Source organism: Myotis davidii, unplaced genomic scaffold (genome assembly GCF_000327345.1).
Source record: "Myotis davidii unplaced genomic scaffold, ASM32734v1 scaffold359, whole genome shotgun sequence".
Taxonomy (NCBI): Eukaryota; Metazoa; Chordata; class Mammalia; order Chiroptera; family Vespertilionidae; genus Myotis; species Myotis davidii.
The window spans coordinates 892,402-914,801 of record NW_006290460.1 but is presented as its reverse complement, the minus strand read 5'-3'; the positions used below and the strand labels follow the sequence as shown (position 1 = coordinate 914,801).

At 37.3% G+C, this 22,400-nt stretch overlaps 1 protein-coding gene across 1 annotated transcript in view; it reads left to right on the top strand.

Moving 5' to 3' along the window:
- The window catches only part of CFTR (cystic fibrosis transmembrane conductance regulator), a 172,911-nt gene that overhangs the window by 4,874 nt on the left and 145,637 nt on the right, over positions 1-22,400 (top strand). Inside the window, 5 exon segments of the mRNA XM_015563769.1 lie at positions 917-1,025; positions 13,046-13,261; positions 17,253-17,342; positions 18,220-18,383; positions 19,446-19,571. Coding sequence (XP_015419255.1) covers positions 917-1,025; positions 13,046-13,261; positions 17,253-17,342; positions 18,220-18,383; positions 19,446-19,571 — 705 coding nt within the window.

Genomic DNA, 22,400 nt, shown 5'->3' with positions numbered 1-22,400 from the left:
TCGGGTGTTCTTTCTTTGGAGTAACTTAGAACCACCTGTAATAGTAGTAGATTGATAGTTACATGAATAGCCGGTGATCAAATGCAAAACTTTTATCTAGTTCCTGCCTGTTGTTCATGAAACTTTTCATCTCTACAATTTAAAAATGAAGGTGAAGGTAATATTTAGAGATACCATAGTTTACCCTCTTAGGAAAAGGAAGAGGGGCTTTTACTAATAGGAAGTAGTGGCATAACTTAAAATAATTATAGTCAGCTGATGAACCTATAGCACTTAAAAGAAAACAAAAACACTTATGTATCAATAATTTTCAGACTATTTAACTTATATTCCTACTAGAAAATATAGAATTTGCTTCTGTTCTGATCTTACAAAGTCTTACTTTAGAATGACTTTAGGTAGTTGACAATTAAGTTTGATGATACTTGTGTCATGTCCCTACATTTAAAAAACAGAGACTAACAAGTTTTTCTAATGTTAAACCACAGAAAAATACATTTGACTTTCTTATCTTGTTTTTTATTTGATGGTTAAATTATATAAAATGTACTACAATTCTAAACAGGTAAAAATCAAGAGGTGAAGGAGAAAAAAACCAAATACTTGTTTATCTTTTTCCTTGTTCCAATCATAGCAATGTCTATTCACAAGTCATACTGTATTGTCTACATTTTGTGTTGCTTTTAAGAAGCCCAGAACCTTTCTTTAACAAATAAAATTGATATAGGGTAGAGAATTGAATTCTGCCAAATATCTGACTGAGCATTGGTGTTTGAAGGTCTCCAAAATTTTTATCTCTTTAATCACTTGGCTAATCTTCTTGGATGTCCTTGTGAGTAAAACTATATTAAGGAAAATAAAACAACTCAAATATTTGTACAATCACCTTATTGGTCCCAATTTTATTCCTTTGCAGAGAATGGGACAGAGAGCTGGCATCAAAGAAAAATCCCAAACTCATTAATGCCCTCCGGCGATGCTTTTTCTGGAGATTTATGTTCTATGGAATCTTATTATATTTAGGGGTAAGGATGGCATTTCTACACTCATTATGGATAAAATAATTATTAGGTCTAATTCAGCCAGTGACATATATGACTGTTTGTAATTTTTTGACATCATATCTTCATGATAAATTGTTTCAACAAAAAATAACAAAATGTAAAAATTTGGCAGTGAACTATTCTTGTTTTCTAAGTCTCCTACACCGTTATCAATGTGAAGAGAGCACCGTGCCTAAAAATGCCAGGCTTTGTGCCATCTGGGACGTTCCTGAGCTGCTGTCATATGTGACTCTGATCACTAGAGCCTCATTGTTTTATCCTCATCTGAGGATATATTCATTGGTTTTTGAGAGAGAGAGACGGGGAGGGGGTGAGAAAGAGAGAGGATCTATTATTTGCCTCCTGTGGGTGCCCCAACTGAGGAGAGAGAGAGAGAGAGAAAGAGAGAGAGAGAGAGAGAGGTTTATTAGTTGCCTCCTGTGGGTGCCCCAATTGGGGATCAAACATGCAACCTTGGTATGTGGAAAACCACAACCTTGTGTGTGTGTGTGTGTGTGTGTGTGTGTGTGAGAGAGACAGAGAGAGAGAGAGAGAGAGAGAGAGAGACAGAGAGAGATGCTCCAACCAATGAGCCACCCGGCCAGGGCATCTGAGCCTCATTTTGAATCCTCGATTATAACCCATACAAGGCAATGGAAAATTGAAAACTTATTTAGTCTTGAAGGGAAAGTTATGCACAAATTTGCTTTGGGATGTGAACTACCATCTGGGTGCACTTGTGTTCTATTGGCGTTATGCTTTGCAGAATTAGCAGTCTCCCAAAGAGATGTCATACCAATTGCATTGTTTTAAGAATCTGTAGTGCCATCACACCGGATTGAAAAATACACTGAAAAACTTATCTTGACAGAGATGACCACATTTATGTTGAGAAGGTTTTGTGCTACTCTAAATAATCTGTTGGAAAAGTTTTTCTGCGTTTTGAAATTTATCTATCTACCTATCTACCTACCTAACCACCTACCTATCTGTCTATCTACCTACCTAACGATCTATGTATTCCTATACAAACCATCAACAGTTTGGAGATGAAAATAATTTGTTCAGAAGTGTGAATAAGATAACTGAAGAATTCATTATCTTTTAAGATATCTTTGAGGTAGTTTTCCTCAATAAGAGCACTCACAGCTTTGGGAAACAATTTTATACATAGCGCCTGGTTCTATTGACTTAATTTTTAAAAATTATTTTGTTAAAACATTTATGTATTGATAATTTTCAGACTATTTAATTTATATCCTTACTAGAAAATGGAGAATTTGATTGCTTCAATGACTATATTCTATATATTTGAATTAGCTTATAAAAGTATAATTCACTCTGGTCGTATCATATAAGAATATAACTTTCTCAATAAATCATTATTGGATTGAAATAAAAAAATACTTCAAACAAGTGTTACATTATAACTAAGATTGTGGTGAAATTAAACATTTTTTTTTAGTCATGTTCTCCAGCACATGCTACTCCTCGTAATTAACATAAGCATATATGAATAGAAACCGGGAGAGAGGCCTATTTATCAAGCTCCTTCTATTCTCTGGCTTGTGAAATAATTTATCCACCAGCCTAATGTTCCTTGTGAACAAAAGCACTTACCTAAGTATGAAAGAATAGATGACACACAAACATCTTTATTGACATTATTTTTTGGCCTTGTGTACACAGATCCCAGAATGAACATACTATGGTTTAATATTTATTGCACCTAATCTGTTCCAGGTTCAGCATTAAGCCCTTCATGCAGATTATTTCACTTGATTCTCTTAATAAATCTAATATACAGAAAAGAAAATTGAGAATCAGGGAAATTACATGACTTTCTTAAAGTCATGCATATGGTAAATTTGAATGATAGCCCCAAAGTGTGTGATCCTTCTACCTCAGATTACACTTGCTGCATAACTATATCTGTAATGGTTGTATTTAGGTTCTCAATAGAACGGTCACTCTAGTAACTGGTCTTGAGTCTGCTGAGTTTCTTTGCACCTTCTCGGGAGACACAGGTTATCAAAGCTTTAAGGTTGAGGATTCTTCCTGGGCCACCTCAGGGGCAAATTTGAAGGGAGTTCACAGCAGAAAGCACGAGAACCAACTAGAATCTTCTCACTTACTTACACTTAGGGAAAGCACTGTATGGAATCCACCCAAGAGCCAGCAGCGCCAAGGATCAAACTTACAAACAAAATTAAGGAGTAGTAGAATGGAGTGGGTGTGGAGGACTGACTTATTCTTAAACTTCTCAAGTTTAAAAATGTCTCAGCAAAAGGAATCCTAAATCCTTTCCTGGGTGAGAGTGAGGGGAGAGGTGCTCCCAAGCTAACCTGAGCCCTGGGCTAGAGGTCTGCAACCGGCAGCACATTTGACGGGCAAAGTTTATTTGCAAAAGGAACAGAGTATTGACGAGGAAAAGAACCAATGGCATGGCAGCTGAAATGTATATGCTGAAAAGGCATGGCGAGGAAAATTAACATTGGCAGTGGCTCACCCTTGTCACAGAGAAAACGCCGCCTTGCTGAAGCCATTCAGTTTTAAGGAAAGTGTTGAAAACTGTAAGTCTTAGAGAATTTACAAAGCTACTGAGGTGGTTAAAATGAGTGTAGCTTTTCAGGGCATCTCATCGCAGAACTCTATTTGGTGTTGTTGCTTACAGGGAGAAAAGAAAGGGAGAAAATGTAGACATTATAACAAGGCCTCTATTCTTTTAAAAAAATTATCCCAATGCCTCACTACTTACAGTGGGGTTTTTTTTTCTGGGCATTCCTTATTTCCTTTGTGTGTAACATCTTAGTAATTTTTAAGTTTTATGAAATGAACAGGGATTCTTGAAGTTGCTATAACACTATTCTTGGTAAAGCGTAGACTTACTTTCAAAATGGCCTATATATCCCTCTAAATCAGGATAGCTGTGGTATAATGTTTGATTGGTTTCAGTACTGATTGAAACAGTACTGTACCATTTGCTGTTGACCATGAAAGCTTAAGAAAAAAGGAAATGTCATCATGAGGAGCTAGTCTCTCTGCAATGTTGATGTAATTTTAAATCACATTAGCTACGGCCTCTCATCATTACTATGTACTTGTTTTTCTCCATTTGGCTTAGCAGCCAGATTCAACATTGTCTTTAATATCCAAGGCTCCCAGCATAGAAAACAAACTGGCTGTTGAAACTGGCTCTGTGAGACTCAATTAAGGGTAAACAGAGGAAGCCAATGTGACAAAATTGTGTAAGCAGATTACTGAGAGAACATGGTTATCACAACATATTTATTATGTTAAGAAATTCACCGGCATTCACTCAAAAATATTCTCGGTTCCTAGGCAGCTCTGAACATATTTCCATCATCAAATTGTGACACATGTCAGTGCAACTTGGGTGAAATTACTTTTATGCATTAAATCTAATTTAATTTGGTCAAGATGGTAAATGTGGCATTTGCATCCTCTGACAACCACATCAAAATTGCAACTAAACTACAGAACAACCATCATTCATAACCACCTGAAATCTTGCTGAACCAAAGTCCTATAACTAAGAATATACAGAAGCCATGTTGAGACTGGTAGGAGTGGAAGAGAAGCAAAATGGGCCGGTCCCACATTCCTGGTTGGTGATTAAAAACCAGGAGGGATATCTTGGCTGTTGGTCCCAGCCCCAGAGTTCCAGTGCCAGGAAGAGAAGTCCCCATAGCTTCTGACTGCATAAACCAGCAGGGATTGTGGCTAAGTGAGATGGAGCACTTCTATAGTCTCGGGCATGCCTCTCAAATGACCCATGCACAGACGCACTCAGGCTCACTCTGAGCTTTAGCCATTGGGCAGCAGCCCAAAAGGCAGCAGGGATGTAGGAGGAGGAACTGAATTGTCTGGCTTCAGGTTGAAGGCTGGAAGGCCAGCTTTCTCCTACAGAAGTACTGTCAGAGGCCGTTGTTTCTTAGGTGAGCATTCCCCCCATAGAGCCTGCAGGCCGGCACCATATCTGAGTCTCCATTAGCCTAATGCCATTTTCCCTGAGGTGATTCCCTGATATCTCGCCCCACCCAACTTTAGGGCTCATTCAAGCTATTTCCAGTGGTTTTCTCATACAAACAGCCTGTCTTGGCTCATGCTGTAGTCTTTCCTGAAATCTCTCAAAGGTCCATGAACCCCAAACAAGCAGCATTTGGTCTCTAGGTGCCCTGTGCTTTTAAGTAACCCTATGCCCGACACTAGTGGCAGCCAGCCTTAATTCACAGCTTGGCCTCTCCTGGCCACCTCCAAGCCAGCAAAAATAAGAGCCATCTGCAGATTGCTCTGTAGCTAAGCTGGGCAGGACACAGGTGGCAGCTGACTTTGGCCTGCAATATCTGGGTAGCCCTAGAGCTAGCACACCTGGTGGACTGCTTCAGGCTGAAGCGCACCACCCAAGCACCTTCATGAATGACACACTCAAGAGAGACTTATTTGGCACCAGATCCCTGCTAAAAAGCAAGTTCTGCTCCACTGAATCAGTCTCTGCACGGCAGCTCCTCTGTTGCAGTCTTAGCGAGTTCGTGCAGCTGATCAGCCTCAGGGTATATCCCTCTTATTGAGGTGCCAGCAGCAGTCAAGGTCAACTACAACAGGAGTGTGTACACAGCTTGCACAGGATGCGTACTTGAAGCACCCAACTCAGGTGACTGAGGAGGCAGTGCCACTGGGCCCTGTAGGACACCTACTATATGAGGTCACTCTACTAAGACTGGAAGACATAGCAGCTCTACCTAATACATAGAAACATATACAGCAAGGTAGCCAAAATGAGGAGACAGATACATGTCCCAAATGAAAACAAAACAAAATTCCAGAAAAAATAGCACAGCAACACCTAAATAAAATGGAGACAAGCAATCTGCTAGATGCAGAGTTGAAAACATTGGTTATGAAGATATTCTATGAACTTTCTGAGAACATTGACAAAGAGATAGGAAACATAAAAATAGAAGTAGAGCCCTAACTGGTTTGGCTCAGTGGATAGAGCATCAGCCTGCCAACTGAAGGGTCCCAGGTTCAATTCCAGTCAAGGGCATGTACCTTGCTTGCGGGCATATCCCCAGTAAGGGGTGTGCAGGAGGCTGCTGATCGATGTTTCTCTCTCATCAACGTTTCTAGCTCTCCATCCTTCTCCCTTCCTCTCTGTAAAAAAATAAAAATAAATAAAGTATATTTTAAAAAATAAAATACTTAAAAAAAATAGAAGTAGAAAACAAAAATGACCCATCAGAAACTAAGAATACATTACAAGAAATCAACAGTAGAGTAGATGAAGAAGAGGACCAAATCAGTGATTTGTAAGATAAGGAAGGGAAAAACACCCAATCAGAACAGCAAAAATAAATAAACAAATAAATAAATAAATATTAAAAAATGAGGATTGTTTAAGGAGTCTCTGGGAAAATTTCAGTCATATCAATGTTTGAACCATGGGGGTGCTGGAAGGAGAAGAGAAAGGGCAAGGAATTAAAAACTTATTTTAGAGCCCTGGCTGGTTTGGCTCAGTGGGTAGTGTCAGCCTACAGACTGGAAGGTCTGAGGTTCAGTTTCTATCAAGGGCATATGCCTGGGTTGTGGGTTTGGTCCCCACTTAGAGGGCGTTCAGGCAGTGACCGATGAATGATTTTTTTCATCATTGATGTTTCTATCCCTCTCCCTTCCTCTCTGAAATCAATAAAAATATATTAAAAACAAAACAAAACAACTTGTTTTAGAAAGTTACGATGGGAAACTTCCCTAACCTGGTGAAGGAAATAGACATACAAGTCTAGGAAGCACAGAGAATCTTAAACAAGATGAAACCGAAGAGGCCCACACCAACACACATCATAATTAAAATGCCAAAGATTAACAACAGAGAGAAAGTCCTAACAGTAGTAAAAAAAAAAAAAAAAAAAGCAATTACCTGTGAGGCTATCGCATAAGACTGTCAGCTGATTTTTCAAGAGAAACTTTTCAGGCCATATTAAAAATGATGAAAACCAGGTACCTAACACCCAGATTACTCTACCCAGCAGCACTATTATTTAGAATCCAAGGAGACATAAAGAGCTTCCCAGACAAGAAAATGTTAAAGGAGTTTATCACCACCAAACCAGTTCAACAAGAAATGTTAAAGAAGAAGAAAAAAAGATAAAAACATATGAATCATGAAATAACAATAAATACATATCTATTAACCAAATGCATTAAATTAAAATGCATTAAATTCTCCAATCAAAAGACATATGGTGTCAAAAGGGATAACAAAACAAGAACCTTATGGTCTTTACAAGACTTATTTTAGATCAAAAGACACACAGAGACTGAAAGTAAACAGATGGAAAAAGGTATTTCATGAAAATGTAAGCAACAACAAATAGACTTTAAAATGAGGTATATAACAAGAGACAAAGAAGGTCACACCAATCCCACTTCTGAGTATTCATCTGAAGAAACCCAAAACACTAAATTGAAAAGACATATACATCCATAGGTCATTGCAGCATTTTTTACAATAGCCACAATATGGAAGCAACCTAAGTGTCTATGTATAGGTAAATTGATAAAGAAGAAGTGGTGTGTATCATACAATGAAACATGACTCAGCTATAAAAAAGAATAAAAATATTGCCTTTTGCAACAACATGAATGGACCTATAGGGTTTAGTGCTGAGTGAAAGAAGTCAGACAGAGAAAGACAAATACCATATGATTTCATTTATATGTGGAACCTAAAAAACAAATGAACAAGCAGAACAGAAACAGACTCATAGATACAGAGAACATTTTGATGGTTGCCAGATGGGAAGGGATTTGGGGGCATGAGAGAAAAAGGGTGAAGGGATTAAGAAGCACAAATTGGTAGTTACAGAATTGTCATGGTGATCTAAAGTACAGCATAGGCAATAGAGTCAATAATGTAATAACTATGTATGCTGTCAGATGGGTACTAGATTTATAACTTCATAAGTTACATAAATATCTAATCACTGAGGTGTACACCTGAAAGTAATATAATATTGTATATTAACTGGAATTTACAAATAATTATTTAAAATAAATCTAATTTTTTAAAATGAGTATTCAGTTTCTCTATTATTTATTGTGTGATCTAGCCTATATCCACTGAATTAAAATGCCATATTTTATTACATATTAATTATTAAGTGTACTTGAACCAGTTTTGGGACTTTTCAAATGAATTAATCTATTTCTTTCTCATTCCATATGTTATTATAGTTGTATAATATGATTTGATATTTATAATCTAAGCCCTCTCACACATTATTCTTATTCCTCAAATGTTTTTCATTAGTCTCTCATTTAAAAAAAAAGAAAATTAGAATCATTTTATTTTTTTTAACATTCTTTATTTTTATTTTTTTAAATACATTTTATTGATTTTTTTTTACAGAGAGGAAAGGAGAGGGATAGAGAATTAGAAACATCAATGAGAGAGAAACATCGATCAGCTGCCTCCTACACACCTACTGGGGATGTGCCCACAACTAAGGTACATGCCCTTGACTGGAATCAAACCTGGGACGTTTCAGTCCGCAGGCCAACACTCTATCCACTGAGCCAAACCGGTTAGGTCATTAGAATCACTTTATCTATTTATTCTACAAATACATGCTCAGTGATTATTCTGTGCTAGGTACTGTGCATGGTGTTGAGATTGGTAAGAACTAAGATAGAGCACCTATGCTCTTATGGCATAAAAGTTCTCTTCCAAAAACTACTTGGAATTCTGATGAAGACTGCATAATATTATAAAATAACTTGGAGGAGTTTGTAATCTTTGCAACAGTTTTTCTTTTTAGAAAGCTTTAAAGTTTTTATTTATTTGAGATTTAAAAAATATATCTTAGTAATGTATTATAAATATATTTCTAGATATATATTTGTTAATTATTGATATCTACAATGTATTTTTGTTATAATATTGCTATAAATGGGATACTTATTTAATTGATCATTATGCTTGGCATGTAGGAATCTATTTTCTTAGTATAAATATTTTTTAAATCTCTACCTTTTAAACTCTTGATTCACTAAAATTTGTTCTATGGACAATCACATTCTATGCTGATACTGATACTTTTACTACCCCTTTCCAATATTCATACCTCAGTTGTTTTTCTTTTTGAATTATATTAGCAAAAAGTTACAGAAATAATGTTACTGTACTATTAGCCAGTATTGCTATTGTTTGCATTGATTTGACTCTAAAGCTAAGACTCAAAATTTTATTAACAATAACTGATTGTTGTTTTGAAGGAGAATTTTTTTCTCCGGTTAATGAAATCTATAATAATAAAAGTGTAATATGCTAATTAGGCCAGATGTCTGAACAGTGGAACGACCTTCTGGACAAAGCCAGGGCTGTGAGGGCTGAGCCCCTTGCACGAATTTCGTGCATAGGGCCTATAGTCCTATATAATAAAAGGCTACTATGCAAAGCAATTGAACGACCAGTTTGCTATGATGTGCACTGACCACTAGGGGGCAGACGCTCAGCGCAGGACCTGCCACCTCATGGTCAGTGTGCTCCCATAGGGGGAGCACCTCTCAACCAAAAGCTGGGCTCATGGCTGGCGAGCACAGCGGTGGTGGCAGAAGCCTCTCCCACCTCTGCAGCAGTGCTAAGGATGTCCGACTGACAACTTAGTCCTAATCCCCAGAGGGTCCTGGACTGTGAGAGGGCACAGGACGGACTGAGGGACCCTTCCTCCAGTGCACAAATTTCATGCACTGGGCCTCTATTATCTTAATATTTGAGTTTATTGAGAACACTAGTGGCCCGGTGCACAGATTTGTGCACATTGAAAGGGAATTAATTAGAAGAAAGACTTGTGTGGTAATTACATTACTGCAAAAAATTACACGTGAAAATAGTATATATAATATAGGGTCATAAAATTAAAACATGCATGCGATTGGAGCCAGCAAGAGTTTTATATGTATCGTGCACAAGTCAACATTTATTTTTAAATTGCCAGTGCGCGTCATATGTACTGGCCAGTCGGACACTTAGACTTTTATATACACTGAGTGGCCAGATTATTATGACCACCCCATCAGTACTTCGTTGGGCCACCTTTTGCCTTCAATACTGCGGTGATTCTTCTTGGCGTTGACTCCACGAGATGTTGAAAGGTGACGCGAGGAATCTGACACCAGGCCTGATGAATAGCACTGTACAGTTCTGTGAGATCTGATGGTTGTGGAACCAGCTGCCTGATGGCTCTTTTAACTTTGTCCCACAAATGCTCAATTGGATTGAGATCTGGTGATTGTGGGGGACACCTAAGCAAGGTAAAGTTTCCCTCATGGTCTTGACACCACTCCTGCACAATACGAGCACCATGGCATGGCGCATTGTCTTGTTGGAAGAAGCCATCTCCATTGGGATACAACATCAACATGATAATATGAACTTGATCAGCAATGATACTTAGGTATGTTGTGCTATTCAGACGTTGTTCCACGCGAATTAAAGGGCCCAAATCACGCCAGGAAAACATGCCCCAAACCATCCCCCACCAGCTTGAAGGGTTGTACTCATGCATGTGGGGTGCATGCTTTCATGCTGTTTCCACCAAATTCTCACTCTGCCATCTGCATGATGCAACTGGAAACGTGATTCATCGGACCACATGACTTCTTTCCAGTGCTTTACTGTCCAATCCTTGTGTTCCTGTGCTTGGATAACTGTTGTGGTAAACAACCTGCCTTCCTATTTATAATGGTCTGGCCCTCTAGCAACTTCAGCATGAAATTATAGCTAATTTGCCTACAAACGTCAGGTGGTCATAATAATCTGGCCACTCAGTGTATAGAGATTATCAGAAACAGATACTGAAGTTTATCAGATTACTTTATAGTTGTTATTGAGATAATCATAGTTTCTTCTGTAGACTTTTGGTATGCTATTAGTTTATTTCTCAATATTAAAAAATCTTAACTTCTCACATAATGACCTAGAATTCCTGGGATTAATACATATAGTATATTTAAAGTGAATTGAGATGATGATGATTTTACTGACTACATACAATAGAAAATAATATAAATTTGTAAGTTTTTCAATTAATCATTCTATTTGTGTTAGAAACAGTGTGCTTTGCATTTGGAATTACAATTTTCAAGGTAAAGTTATCTTGGTGTTATTTCATTTAATGTAATTGCAAGCCTGAACCAAGTTTTCTATTTTCATCAAACTTTCTTTCATGGTCTGAATATCCAGCAAACTTTCTATGTAGAAACATCTGGCCCTGTCCTGGGTATGCAGGCAGAACAGAATTGCTAAAGGATTTAGATTCACAGTGACTTTAAGCTTTGGTCTGGAGGATCCCATGAGAGACCAGATATATCTCCCAGGAGTTATTTTCAGGCTTCTTAATTTTTCTCCAGGAGACTCAGCTAAACTGAGACTCAAGAGAATTCCCACCAGGAATGCAATTACTTGTGCTGTTCTCTAGGCACTTGGTCTTCTGACCTCAACATTGTTCAGACTTGTATCCCCCTGAGTAGAAAACACCTCTATGGTGGCAGGATGTGGGCCAGGCCAATTGCCCAAGAAATCCTCAGCCTGTGCCATGAAACACCCCTGACTCAGGCCATAAAATCAGAGATGTTCGCACTCAAGGGGACCTGCAAGACCAGCTTGCTCCACCACTCAGTTTATGGGTGAGGAAACCATCTGGAGAAGGGAAGTGACTAGGCTAAGTTGGCAAAGAGTGTAAGTAACATGCTGGGATAAGCATGTGGGTTTTGTGACTCTGAATTCAGTATTCATTTCACTGTCATGCTGTTTTAAACATTTGTATCTGTCTTCTTCTGTTATTCTAGTGAACCATTAAGCAAATTCCATTTTGATTTGTGTCTGATAAAAAGTAATGAAATATTTGATCAAATTTTCAGGTAAATTTATATTCCTTCTTATTACATTCAAGCCTCAGCCTGCTTGCACTATTTTATATGGTGCCTTATTGGGACATTTCTTGCGACTCCGAAAGTAATCTGACCAATAGTGTACACACAGCCCTCACATGCCAAGAATGTAGGATGATGTTTCTCCCAGTCATTACAGGGATGATTTTAGTAAAGGACTGTACTTCAAAGACTCAGCTAGGTATCAGTTACCATTGTTTTCCCTTCCAAATAAAAAAATCAGGTGATACCTGTTAATGGTTCCATTGTAAATATTAGAGAACATGCTGCTCAAAACAGAGTAGGAAAAACTAAAGGGCGGGGGTTGGAATGCTGACTTTACCCTTGAATATTAACAGTTCCATGTTGTGAGATTTGTGTTGGTTTGATGTTGGCAGATGGTCCTATTACTGGAATTTTCTCTACCGAAAATAATCGGCATTTTTTTCTATGACCATGCACCCTCCCAGAGTAATATTACCAGTGTTTTTGTGGAATAGCTATTGTTGTTCAAGGGATGAGTGTGCCTTCTTTTGGCCAGATGACAACTAACTAATTCATTAATGACAGTATGTAGAATAGATGTCTAAATCAGAGTAACATACCTTTCATTTATTTTATTATAAATTGCAACTGAAGAACAATTCAGCAAATGGGTCTATTGTGATAGAGGTGACAGGTTATGGAAAAATGTAATGGTGACACAATGACAGGGAGTTTAAGTATAAAGATATTAAAAGCAATAGCAAGAATTTCACATATGCCCTTAGCTGGTTTAGCTCAGTGGATAGAGCTTTATCCTGCAGACCAAACGGTCTTGGGTTCGATTCCAGTCAAGGGCATGTATCTGGGTTGTGCAGGAGGCAACCAATCGATGTGTTTCTCTTACATCGCTATTTCTGTCTTTTGTTTTCTCTACCACATATGACATGGTTCTTTGTGTAGCAATTTTAAGTTCTCCTCTAAAGATAAAAACTTCCTGTGTTGAAATTGTGAGGATATTTTATGAAAGGGGAATAAAATTTCATTTCTCTGTTTGTTCTCTTCTCCAGGAGGTCACCAAAGCAGTCCAGCCTCTTTTACTGGGAAGAATCATAGCTTCCTATGATCCAGATAATAAGGTGGAACGCTCCATTGCGATTTACCTGGGCATAGGGTTATGCCTTCTTTTTATCCTGAGGACGCTGCTCCTGCACCCAGCCATTTTTGGCCTTCATCACATTGGAATGCAAATGAGGATAGCTTTGTTTAGTTTGATTTATAAGAAGGTAATATTTCCTTGCATAGTCTCCAGGCTACATGGAGTAGCATCATGGTTTAAATGCCATGTGGGTACAAATTAGAGATACATGCTGAAATCAGTTTCATAAGTCTGTGAAATAAGTGGCAGCAATAATTAATGTTTCAAATTCCCTTTGATAATTTAATTCACTTTAATAATTATTGAACACCTTCTATAAACTGCCTATAGTATAGTTTCATTCTTGTTTTTTTCACTAGTCATGTCACCATTTTTTGGAATCTATGGCTCCCCATTAAAATGATTCTTACCATCTTCATACGTTACAGTGGGGCCTTGACTTACGAGTGTCCCGACTAACAAGTTTTTGAGATACCAGCTGTCTCTTGGCCGACTTTTTGCATTAAGTTGATAGAGTAATTTGAGTTAACAAGCTCCTTAACGAGCTCGGTCTTGGAACGAATTAAACTCGTAAGTCAAGGCCCCATTGTTGACAAAATACTGTTTTATACAAAATGCCATGCATGCTTGTGTTCACTAAGAATATATTGCCCAGCTGGTGTTTCCCAATGGTTAAGCATCAACCTATCAGAAGGTTATGGTTCAATTCCAGGTCAGGGCACATGCTTGGGTTGCAGGCTCGATCCCCAATGGGGGAGAGGGGAGCATGCAAGAGGCAAGCAATCAATGATTCTCTTTCATCATTGATGTTTCTAGCTCTCTCTTCCTCTCCCTTCCTCTCTGAAATTAATAAAAATATATTTAAAACAACACAATAAGAATATAGTATATAATTGTTAATGATAATCTAAGTACTGAAAGTTTTCATCTTAACTAGTTATGACACAGTGGTGTATTCACCTACCCACTGCCTTATTTTGAGTTAGATTTTTGTCATTCTGTGAGTTCTGCAAATCAAAATATTTTAGAACAGCACTTGGTTGGCAACGTAAGACCCTTCTCTGGTTGTGTGTACTGTCCAGACAAGAACCCAAGTTGCTGAAGCATGATTTAGGTAAATTCAGATTAAGATTTAGCTACCTTGCAAACACAATTTAAGATAATTTCAATAACGTGTTTTCAACAACATGATTCAAGACCAGATGTGACTGATTATATCTACCAAGTCATTAGGTTGAATCATTTGGATACTGCCTTACCCTTATTCTCTGTTTTATTCTCTCAATGTAAAACCTTTATTTAAGTGGCTTATAAGGGTCATGCATCTGAAATTACCTCTAGCAAATAACCCATAACACTTCTAGAATATACGTGCAAAGTCAGTTGTGTTGTAAAACCTTGATAGCCATACTTTATTGTTCAAGGAAGCCTTTTATGGAGGTACAAGAAAAGAAAATGGAGTCCACATTTTACTTAAACCACCTCAGCTGCAGTCTATCAGTTCACAAGTACCAGGAAAGCATGGGTGATAAATCAACAGCAATTTTATTAAATTTTATTTTGATCCAGAAATTTTACTTGTGAAGAAATTATTAGATACTAGGGGCCCGATGCACAAAATTTGTGCAAGGGTAGGCCTTCCTTCCCCCAGCTGCCGGCACCAGCTTCCCACTGCAGGACCCGGGCTTTGGTCACAGCCCCGGCTTTGTCCTGAATGTCATCCAGTCTAATTAGCATATTATGCTTTTATTATTATAGATTATTTAGAAAGTAGAATCTGCACAGCAAGCATGTTAAAGAAAGTTGAATCCAGTTTTAAAAGTATTTATAAAAGTTCTATTGTCATAATATATGTAATAGCTAATGACGTGCATGACAAGCTTCTAAGTGATTTAGGTATACTATCTCATTTGAGCCTCTCCCAAACTTTCTATGGTAGGAGCTATTACCCCTCTTCTTTGGATAAAAGATTTTTAAGAAACTAAGACCTAAAGAGAAGAGAACATTGTGCAAAACCTGTTTAAATTTTCTAAAATGGATAAATCATAATCCTTGAAGTGAACAGTTTTCCAAGTATTAGGGAAAATAGCACTGAAATCATGTAGCAAGAGAAACCATGTTATACGGGAAGAGAAAATCATGAAATGGTTTGGGCTAAAGGGGAGGAGAGATCAAAGAAGGAGCAGGTTAGTTTGTAAATAAGTCCCCACATATAACATTTAGCACAAATACAGTAATACATATATGTGCTTTCAGATCCAGAATGTGTTCATGAAAAGTTAGAAGCTGTCGTCTCCTTCTTTCTCATGATTGAATATCTGTTCTTATCCAGTTTGCTTTACTTATCTAGCCACATTTATTAGCCTTCTTTGATATAATCGCCAAAGGATGCAATTGCATCTCCAAGTGGCTGTGGTTTGGCCCCTAAGGTAAACCGGTACCTTTGGGTGACCATTTTCATCCATGTGGCAGGCCACCACCAATTCTTTCTGCAGTATTCCAAATTTTATAATAGGGCAACATTTTGCTTTGTTTCCAAATCTGCAACTGTGACATGTTCAAATTATATTTTAAATAATGAATCTAAGTACAAACTAAATTTAGCTTTGCCTGTGATTTTCAATAAAATAAAGAAAACTAAAGTGAAACATATTCACTGAGTGTTTGTTGTGCTTAACATGGAGCCCTGTGGAGAGAGAACTCAGTCACCTGAGACTGGGTCTGTTACTAAATTATGTGTGATCCAGCTCAGTGGATTCCTCCCCTACCCTCATGTTGCTCTAATAGTGTTTTGGAATTAATTGCTTTGATTCCTTCTTCACCTGGGCTTATCTATATGCTATTCATTATTCAGCACCCATCTTAAATTCTACCCCTTTAATAAAATTTTCCCACACTTTGTAACCAGATGTGTGAACTTTCTCTTAACCACTCTATTATATTCTACTCCCTTTAACTCATTTATCTTTATCATATTTAGATAAGTCTGTACTAGGTTGCCTTGAGGCAAGAATTATGTTTTTTTAAATCTTAATAATAATCTTTGAAGCCTTAAATATAGTGATTTGCATCAATTAAGTGCTCAACACATATATGAGAAATTTAGTTAAAATAAATATTAGATGGATACTTTCATATAAATGGAAAATCAATTCTTATTAAATTTTGCAAAGTATGACTGTAATTTTTTATAATCATAATCCATTTATCTACTAAAATGCCGCCTCCTGCACACCTCCCACTGGGGATGTTTCCGCAACCAATGAACATGCCCCCGACCGGAATCGAACCTGGGACCCCTCAGTCCTCAAGCCAATGCTCCATCCACCAAGCCAAACTGGCCACGGCCTAAACAATTCTTTTTTTGTGTATATGGATGTGTATTTCTTGGTAAAATTTAAAGATTTTATATTAGTGGTATAATCTTTCACAAAATTATTAATGCTTCAGTTATTCATAATGCACTTTAATAGACTTTGACATTAATTTTATTCAGTAGAGTTACAATAGGACTGCAAGCAAAATTTAAGGCCAAGGTTTTTTGAAAAGATTTTTTAAATGGATGTTTAGAGCGAGAAGGGAGGGAGAGGGAAATGCTGATGTGAGAGGGAAACATTGATTGGCTGCTTTCTGCATGATCCCCATTGGGGCTCAAACCCATAACCAGGCATGTGCCCTGAGTAGGAATTGAACGGGGAATCCTTCAGTGCAGAGGACAATGCCAAACCCATTGAGCGACACCGGCCAAGGCAAGGCCAAAGTTTTAATTAAAAATTCCACTGCCTTTGGTTCCATGTTTATAACAATAAAACAAACCCTTCAAACTGTATAAATAAGTATTTAGGACGAGCATTTCCATTTTGGAGGAGCAAAAAATACTTATTACTGATGCTGGAAAATAAAATAACGAGGGGCATGCAGGATAATATTTGTTGTGAAGAGCAATGTTAATATATCTGAGAAGATAAAAAGCCAAGTGAACATAAAATAATTTTCATTATCTTTACTTAAAAATACACACATAGTAAACTAATTCCTCTGCTGTGTTATAATGTTACTTATGGATATATTTGTCTTTGGTTATTCCACATCATCTAACTTCCTATTTTTCCTTTTAGACTTTAAAGCTGTCAAGCCGTGTTCTAGATAAAATCAGTATTGGACAACTTGTCAGTCTCCTTTCCAATAACCTGAACAAATTTGATGAAGTATGTACCTACTGATACAATCTTTTATGCATTATCATTAAAAATCGTACAACCCTGAAGGTTTTCCTGTATCAGATAATGGTAATAAGTGGTTAAGTAGAACACATCTCTCTATCTTCCCTGTTTTTGAAAACTGAGAAAGGTAAGTTGTGTAGTAAGGTGCCATCCTGGGGTCTTGTGGAACCACCCAACTCAGAGGCTCCTCAGCTTGCTGGGTATTTGGTGAGGTTTTTCAAAATTCAATCCTTATCAGATATTGTTTTCTTTTAATACCTTAAATCACTTATTTACTTTGGTTGAATATGATATTCTGAGCAATTTTTGGTGAGTGCCATCTTGTGTCACAAATAAATGCTAGGTCCTTGAGAACAGATAATGTGTTTTATTGATCTTTGCATTTTCAATATTTAATTTTAACACAGTATTGAGCCCTAAACAGGCGCTAGATAAATTACTCTTGCTTTGAGTATGCATTTATTCTGAATATATTGTCAGAGTTGCGCCTTGGTGGAGACTGGGCTTCTGGAAAGTTGTTCTCTCATGGCTCTTGCTTTTCCAAATAGAAGTAAGTTATTTAAAAGAAATTCTTGACATGACACTTAAGAGATCCAATGTCAAGTCCCCTGGATTAAAAAAACAACCCATACATAAAAATGCAATAACTTGAAATGTGTTCCTTGGGAAATCCTAGTCTGTGTATAGAAGGTTTACACATATTGCTATGTGTTTTATGTAATGAATACCTAGATTTTAGTGCGCTGAGAATCATAAAGTGTTTGATTGTATAAGATCATTCATCTGTGCTTGCCTATTTTGGGGGGTGGGGTGGGGTGAGGGATAAAATCTCACCAGTTTTCACTGTGGTTTTATTTTCCAGGGACTTGCACTGGCACATTTCGTGTGGATCGCGCCTTTACAAGTGACGCTCCTGATGGGGCTGCTTTGGGAACTGTTACAGGCCTCCGCCTTCTGTGGACTTGCTTTCCTCATAGTCCTCTCCATTTTCCAAGCTTTCCTAGGCAGAATGATGATGAAGTACAGGTAGCACTCTATGTCCATAGCTTGAAAGGGTTTTAAATTAGATTCTCAATAAACCCAGGACTGCTCTGTGTATTACTTACTGGGTGTCCCTAAAAAGGAATTATTTTATTTTATTTTTTTACCGCAGGATTTCACTTATATATGAAATCAAATGAACAAAATAAACAAACAGAATGGAAATTAGATTCAGAGAACAGACTGAGGGCTGTCAGGGGGCGGGGTTTGGGGGCTGGGTGAAAAGGTGAAGGGATTAAGGAAAAAAGCAACCTCATAGACAACGGTATAGTGATAACCAGAAGGAAAGGAGGGTGAGGGTAAGTAAAAGAGTGTAAAGGGGGGATAAATGGTGACTGAAGGAGACTTGACTTCGGGCAGTGAGCACACCATCAAGGAATTGTTTTAATGGTGCCAATAATACTTCCTATATCAATGGGACATTTTTTACTTGTCAATTTGTAGAATTTTTTTATAAATATGTCACCAGCCAATTTATTTTTTGTAGATCATGAAATTTGAGTATAATGGATAAAACATTAATTGAGTGGGAAGGAACACATAGATTTGGGGTAGTTTATAAGCTTTTACTACCTGGTTCATGGATTATCACATCAAAGCCTTAGTTACTTTATATTACAGAGTGACTCAGTGATACCAGTCATTGCTTAGATAGAGGAGTTTGTCGGCTAGAACATGGTAGAAAATGTACAAATTTTGGAGTCAGTTAGCCCTTGGCTGGAGTCCCAGAGTGCACCTTTACTAGTTGTGTGACCTAGGTAAGCCACTTGACTCCACTGAGGTTCTGGTTTTTCATCTTTAAAATAAAGATAACCACCACTCCTAGACTGTCAGTAAGGATCAGGAATAGTGTTTGGAATGCATCTTCTACAACGTCTGATACATAGGGGTCATTTATTAAGTGGTAGCTATTATTTTTTCATGTATTTGATAATAAAATGCTATTTAATCAAAGAAATATGACTTTTTAAAAGCTTGAGCTGTTCTTAGTGCATAATGTGACTTGTTTTTACTAATTATTAAATTGAATAATTGATTGCCTTACAGAGATCAGAGAGCTGGGAAAATCAATGAAAGACTCGTGATCACCTCAGAAATTATTGAAAATATCCAATCTGTTAAGGCTTACTGCTGGGAGGAAGCCATGGAAAAAATGATTGAAAACCTAAGGCAGTAAGTCATTTAGATAGTTTCAATATCATTAGTCAGTGAATGTTTAATATTTCAAAAATGACTTTCAGTGGACTTCTAGCTCATATTTGAAGTTTCTGACAAACAATTGTACTAAGTTATGTCAAATATTCATGTGTTAGTGGCATAAAGTCATTTTCATGGGCTGTAGATTTACATAGTTTGTCAGGTGTGTTTTCACTAGAAAGGTATTTATACCTCACAAAAGAATCTCTTATATGTGTTTATAGCTGCTTAATACACTTATTTGACTAAAGTAACACTCCTGGTGCTGGAGTCTGATTGAAACCTTAAGTGGAACTGCTAGAGTACGAAGTACATAATTCTGAACCAAATAAATGATTGGCTATTGTTATATTTTCCTTAATCTATGCGTTATGGCTTATGAAAAACGAAAAAACAACACCCACTTCCTTCGGTTAAAATGTTTGTTCTTTCTTAACTTAAAAATAATAACACAGGGTAATATCTATACATTGTGTTTCTATAAACCTTGGGAAGTCAGTTCAAGTCACGAAAACCACGTCTTGAGTTAGTACTCCACACCTATCTCTAGTCTTGTTTCACCTCAGATAACCTTTTTTTCACTGATTAGTAAAGATTATATCCAGCAAAAAAAGTATAGCGCAGACCGAGATAAGATTACTGAGATGATTTTTGGCAAAATATAAACTAAGGTAGCCAAGAGACCATTTTTCTTTAGTCAAGTTCCATGTTCTACAAACTGCATTCAAATAAATGCTCTAGGAGACTCAGTGGGAATAGATATACTGTTAGAAGACAAATAATTTCAGGACGGATAACATGGGAGTTTTACAGGGAAAAATACACTAAAAAGAAGAACAGTGCCCTTTTGGATGGTGTGCCTGTGGGTTGTCAGCAATTCAGGCTGCTGATTCCAGTAGACAGTGATGGCAACTGAGCTGCAGGTGTGTGATTGGAATAACAAAAGAAACGCTGAAATGTTAAGTCCTTTGCCATGTAAATAGAAAGAGTAAAAGGGTATTTATTTCCTAAACAGTATTGCTCACCTGTTTTTATTATGCCTTTCAAGATAAATCCAGGAAAGGAATTATATTTTCTTTCCAGAACCATCATCGTTAAAGATCTTGGGAAATTGTTTTGTTAAAAGTCTTTTTTCTCAATAGCAAGTGTTTTCCATCACACTTATCTCCTTGGTCATTCCTGTGCCTACAAACACAGGCATAGCAAGAGTGAAGAGGAGTTTTCTCCGGTGTCAAGTTAAACTCTTGGTCAGGTCTTTCTGCTTGCTGACTTTCCTTGACTTTTCCCCCCCGGCTCTGTTCCTCAAATAATATCTATCCTTTCTGCTCTGTATTTCTGTTTGACCAGTTCTAATAGGAAATGCTTAGTTGTAACTCGTATAATCCAGTTCCTTAATCTGGCATGAAATTATTACCTGAAAAGGCTGGGAAGTGCTGATGTAAAATGGGAAAGCAAGAATTGCTTCTATTCAGAAGAGCAAATATAATGTTCTGGAAGAGATTGGTAGGATGTACTTCAAAGGGGAAGTTACCTCAGCCTGGGCCACTGTTGAACTGGGCAAAAGGCTGTGCAAATGTTAGCATAAGTAAAACTTACCTGAGAAACTTTTTAAAATACAGATAATCTACTCCTTTATTGCTCTCTGGTAATAAAGTCACTTTCAATTTTTTTATAAGAAACTGATAAAATACTTTTATGACTCATAAAGTGTGAATGATTGTATTATGGAGAGCACTGATTTCTTGGTGATTCCTATAAATTTTCCTGAATCCATGATTCTTTTCCTATAGTACACTGGTTCCATTTTCCTCAACTGTTTTGAATACATTTCAACAACAATTTTGACAGATTTATTAACATTTTTGTAAACAGTGTTTTCTAGCATTTTATTAATATCAGCACAGTCAATATTAGTCTTTCCTGGATTGAAGATTAAAGACAACATAGTAAGTTCCAAGTGCCAGGCCCTGGGATGTAAAGTCCTTTATCTTGACCACAACTCCACTGGGAAGCTGTATGTTCCCTTCTAAGGAGGTGGATTCTGAAGGATCAGAGGGAAGAACAACTTGCTTAAGATTGCATCGCTTTTCCTGTCACAGCCAGGAGTCAAACCCCAGTGAGATGCCAAAACCATAACCTGTCTTTAATGCCAAATAATCGATACAAGTAAGCATTAGACTGTAAATCACAATCTAGATTGGACACATTGAACTCTATTTTCTTCATCAGAGTGCTCAAGATTACATTTTTTAAACGTAAAAAAAAAAAGATTCCCTCTGAATTCTACCACTTAAGAATGTGTGAAAGTAGGACCCAAATGCCAGGCACACCTATTGCTCCCTCCCACCAGGACCCTCTACTGTCTGGGTCCCCACTGCTCTTACCCTTATAAGAGCTGAACAGGAGAATCATATGACTCGATTTTATGGTCCTGTAAGAATGGGACGAAGTTGAAGGCAGTATTGTCCTCTGTGCTCACTGGCCTCTGCACTTCTGTTTTCTGGTTGGAGCACTTAAATCTTTTCTATGTGTTTAAAAAAGAAAGGTTCACATTTGCGGTTTAGACTAGAAGATCAGAAGAGGATACAGGATTTGTAGGCATGATTTTCTAGAACCACCTGCAACAGAATCACTTGGGTTCTTTTCTTTTCTTTTTTTTTTCTTTTTTTTTTTTCGCCTTCTCCAGACTCACTCACTGAGTGTCTCTGAAAGCTGGGCCTGAGACTGTATTTTAAAAAGTTTCTCAGGAAATTTTTACTTATGCTAACATTTGAGAAACACTCTCTTTTTTTTTTTTTTTTTTCC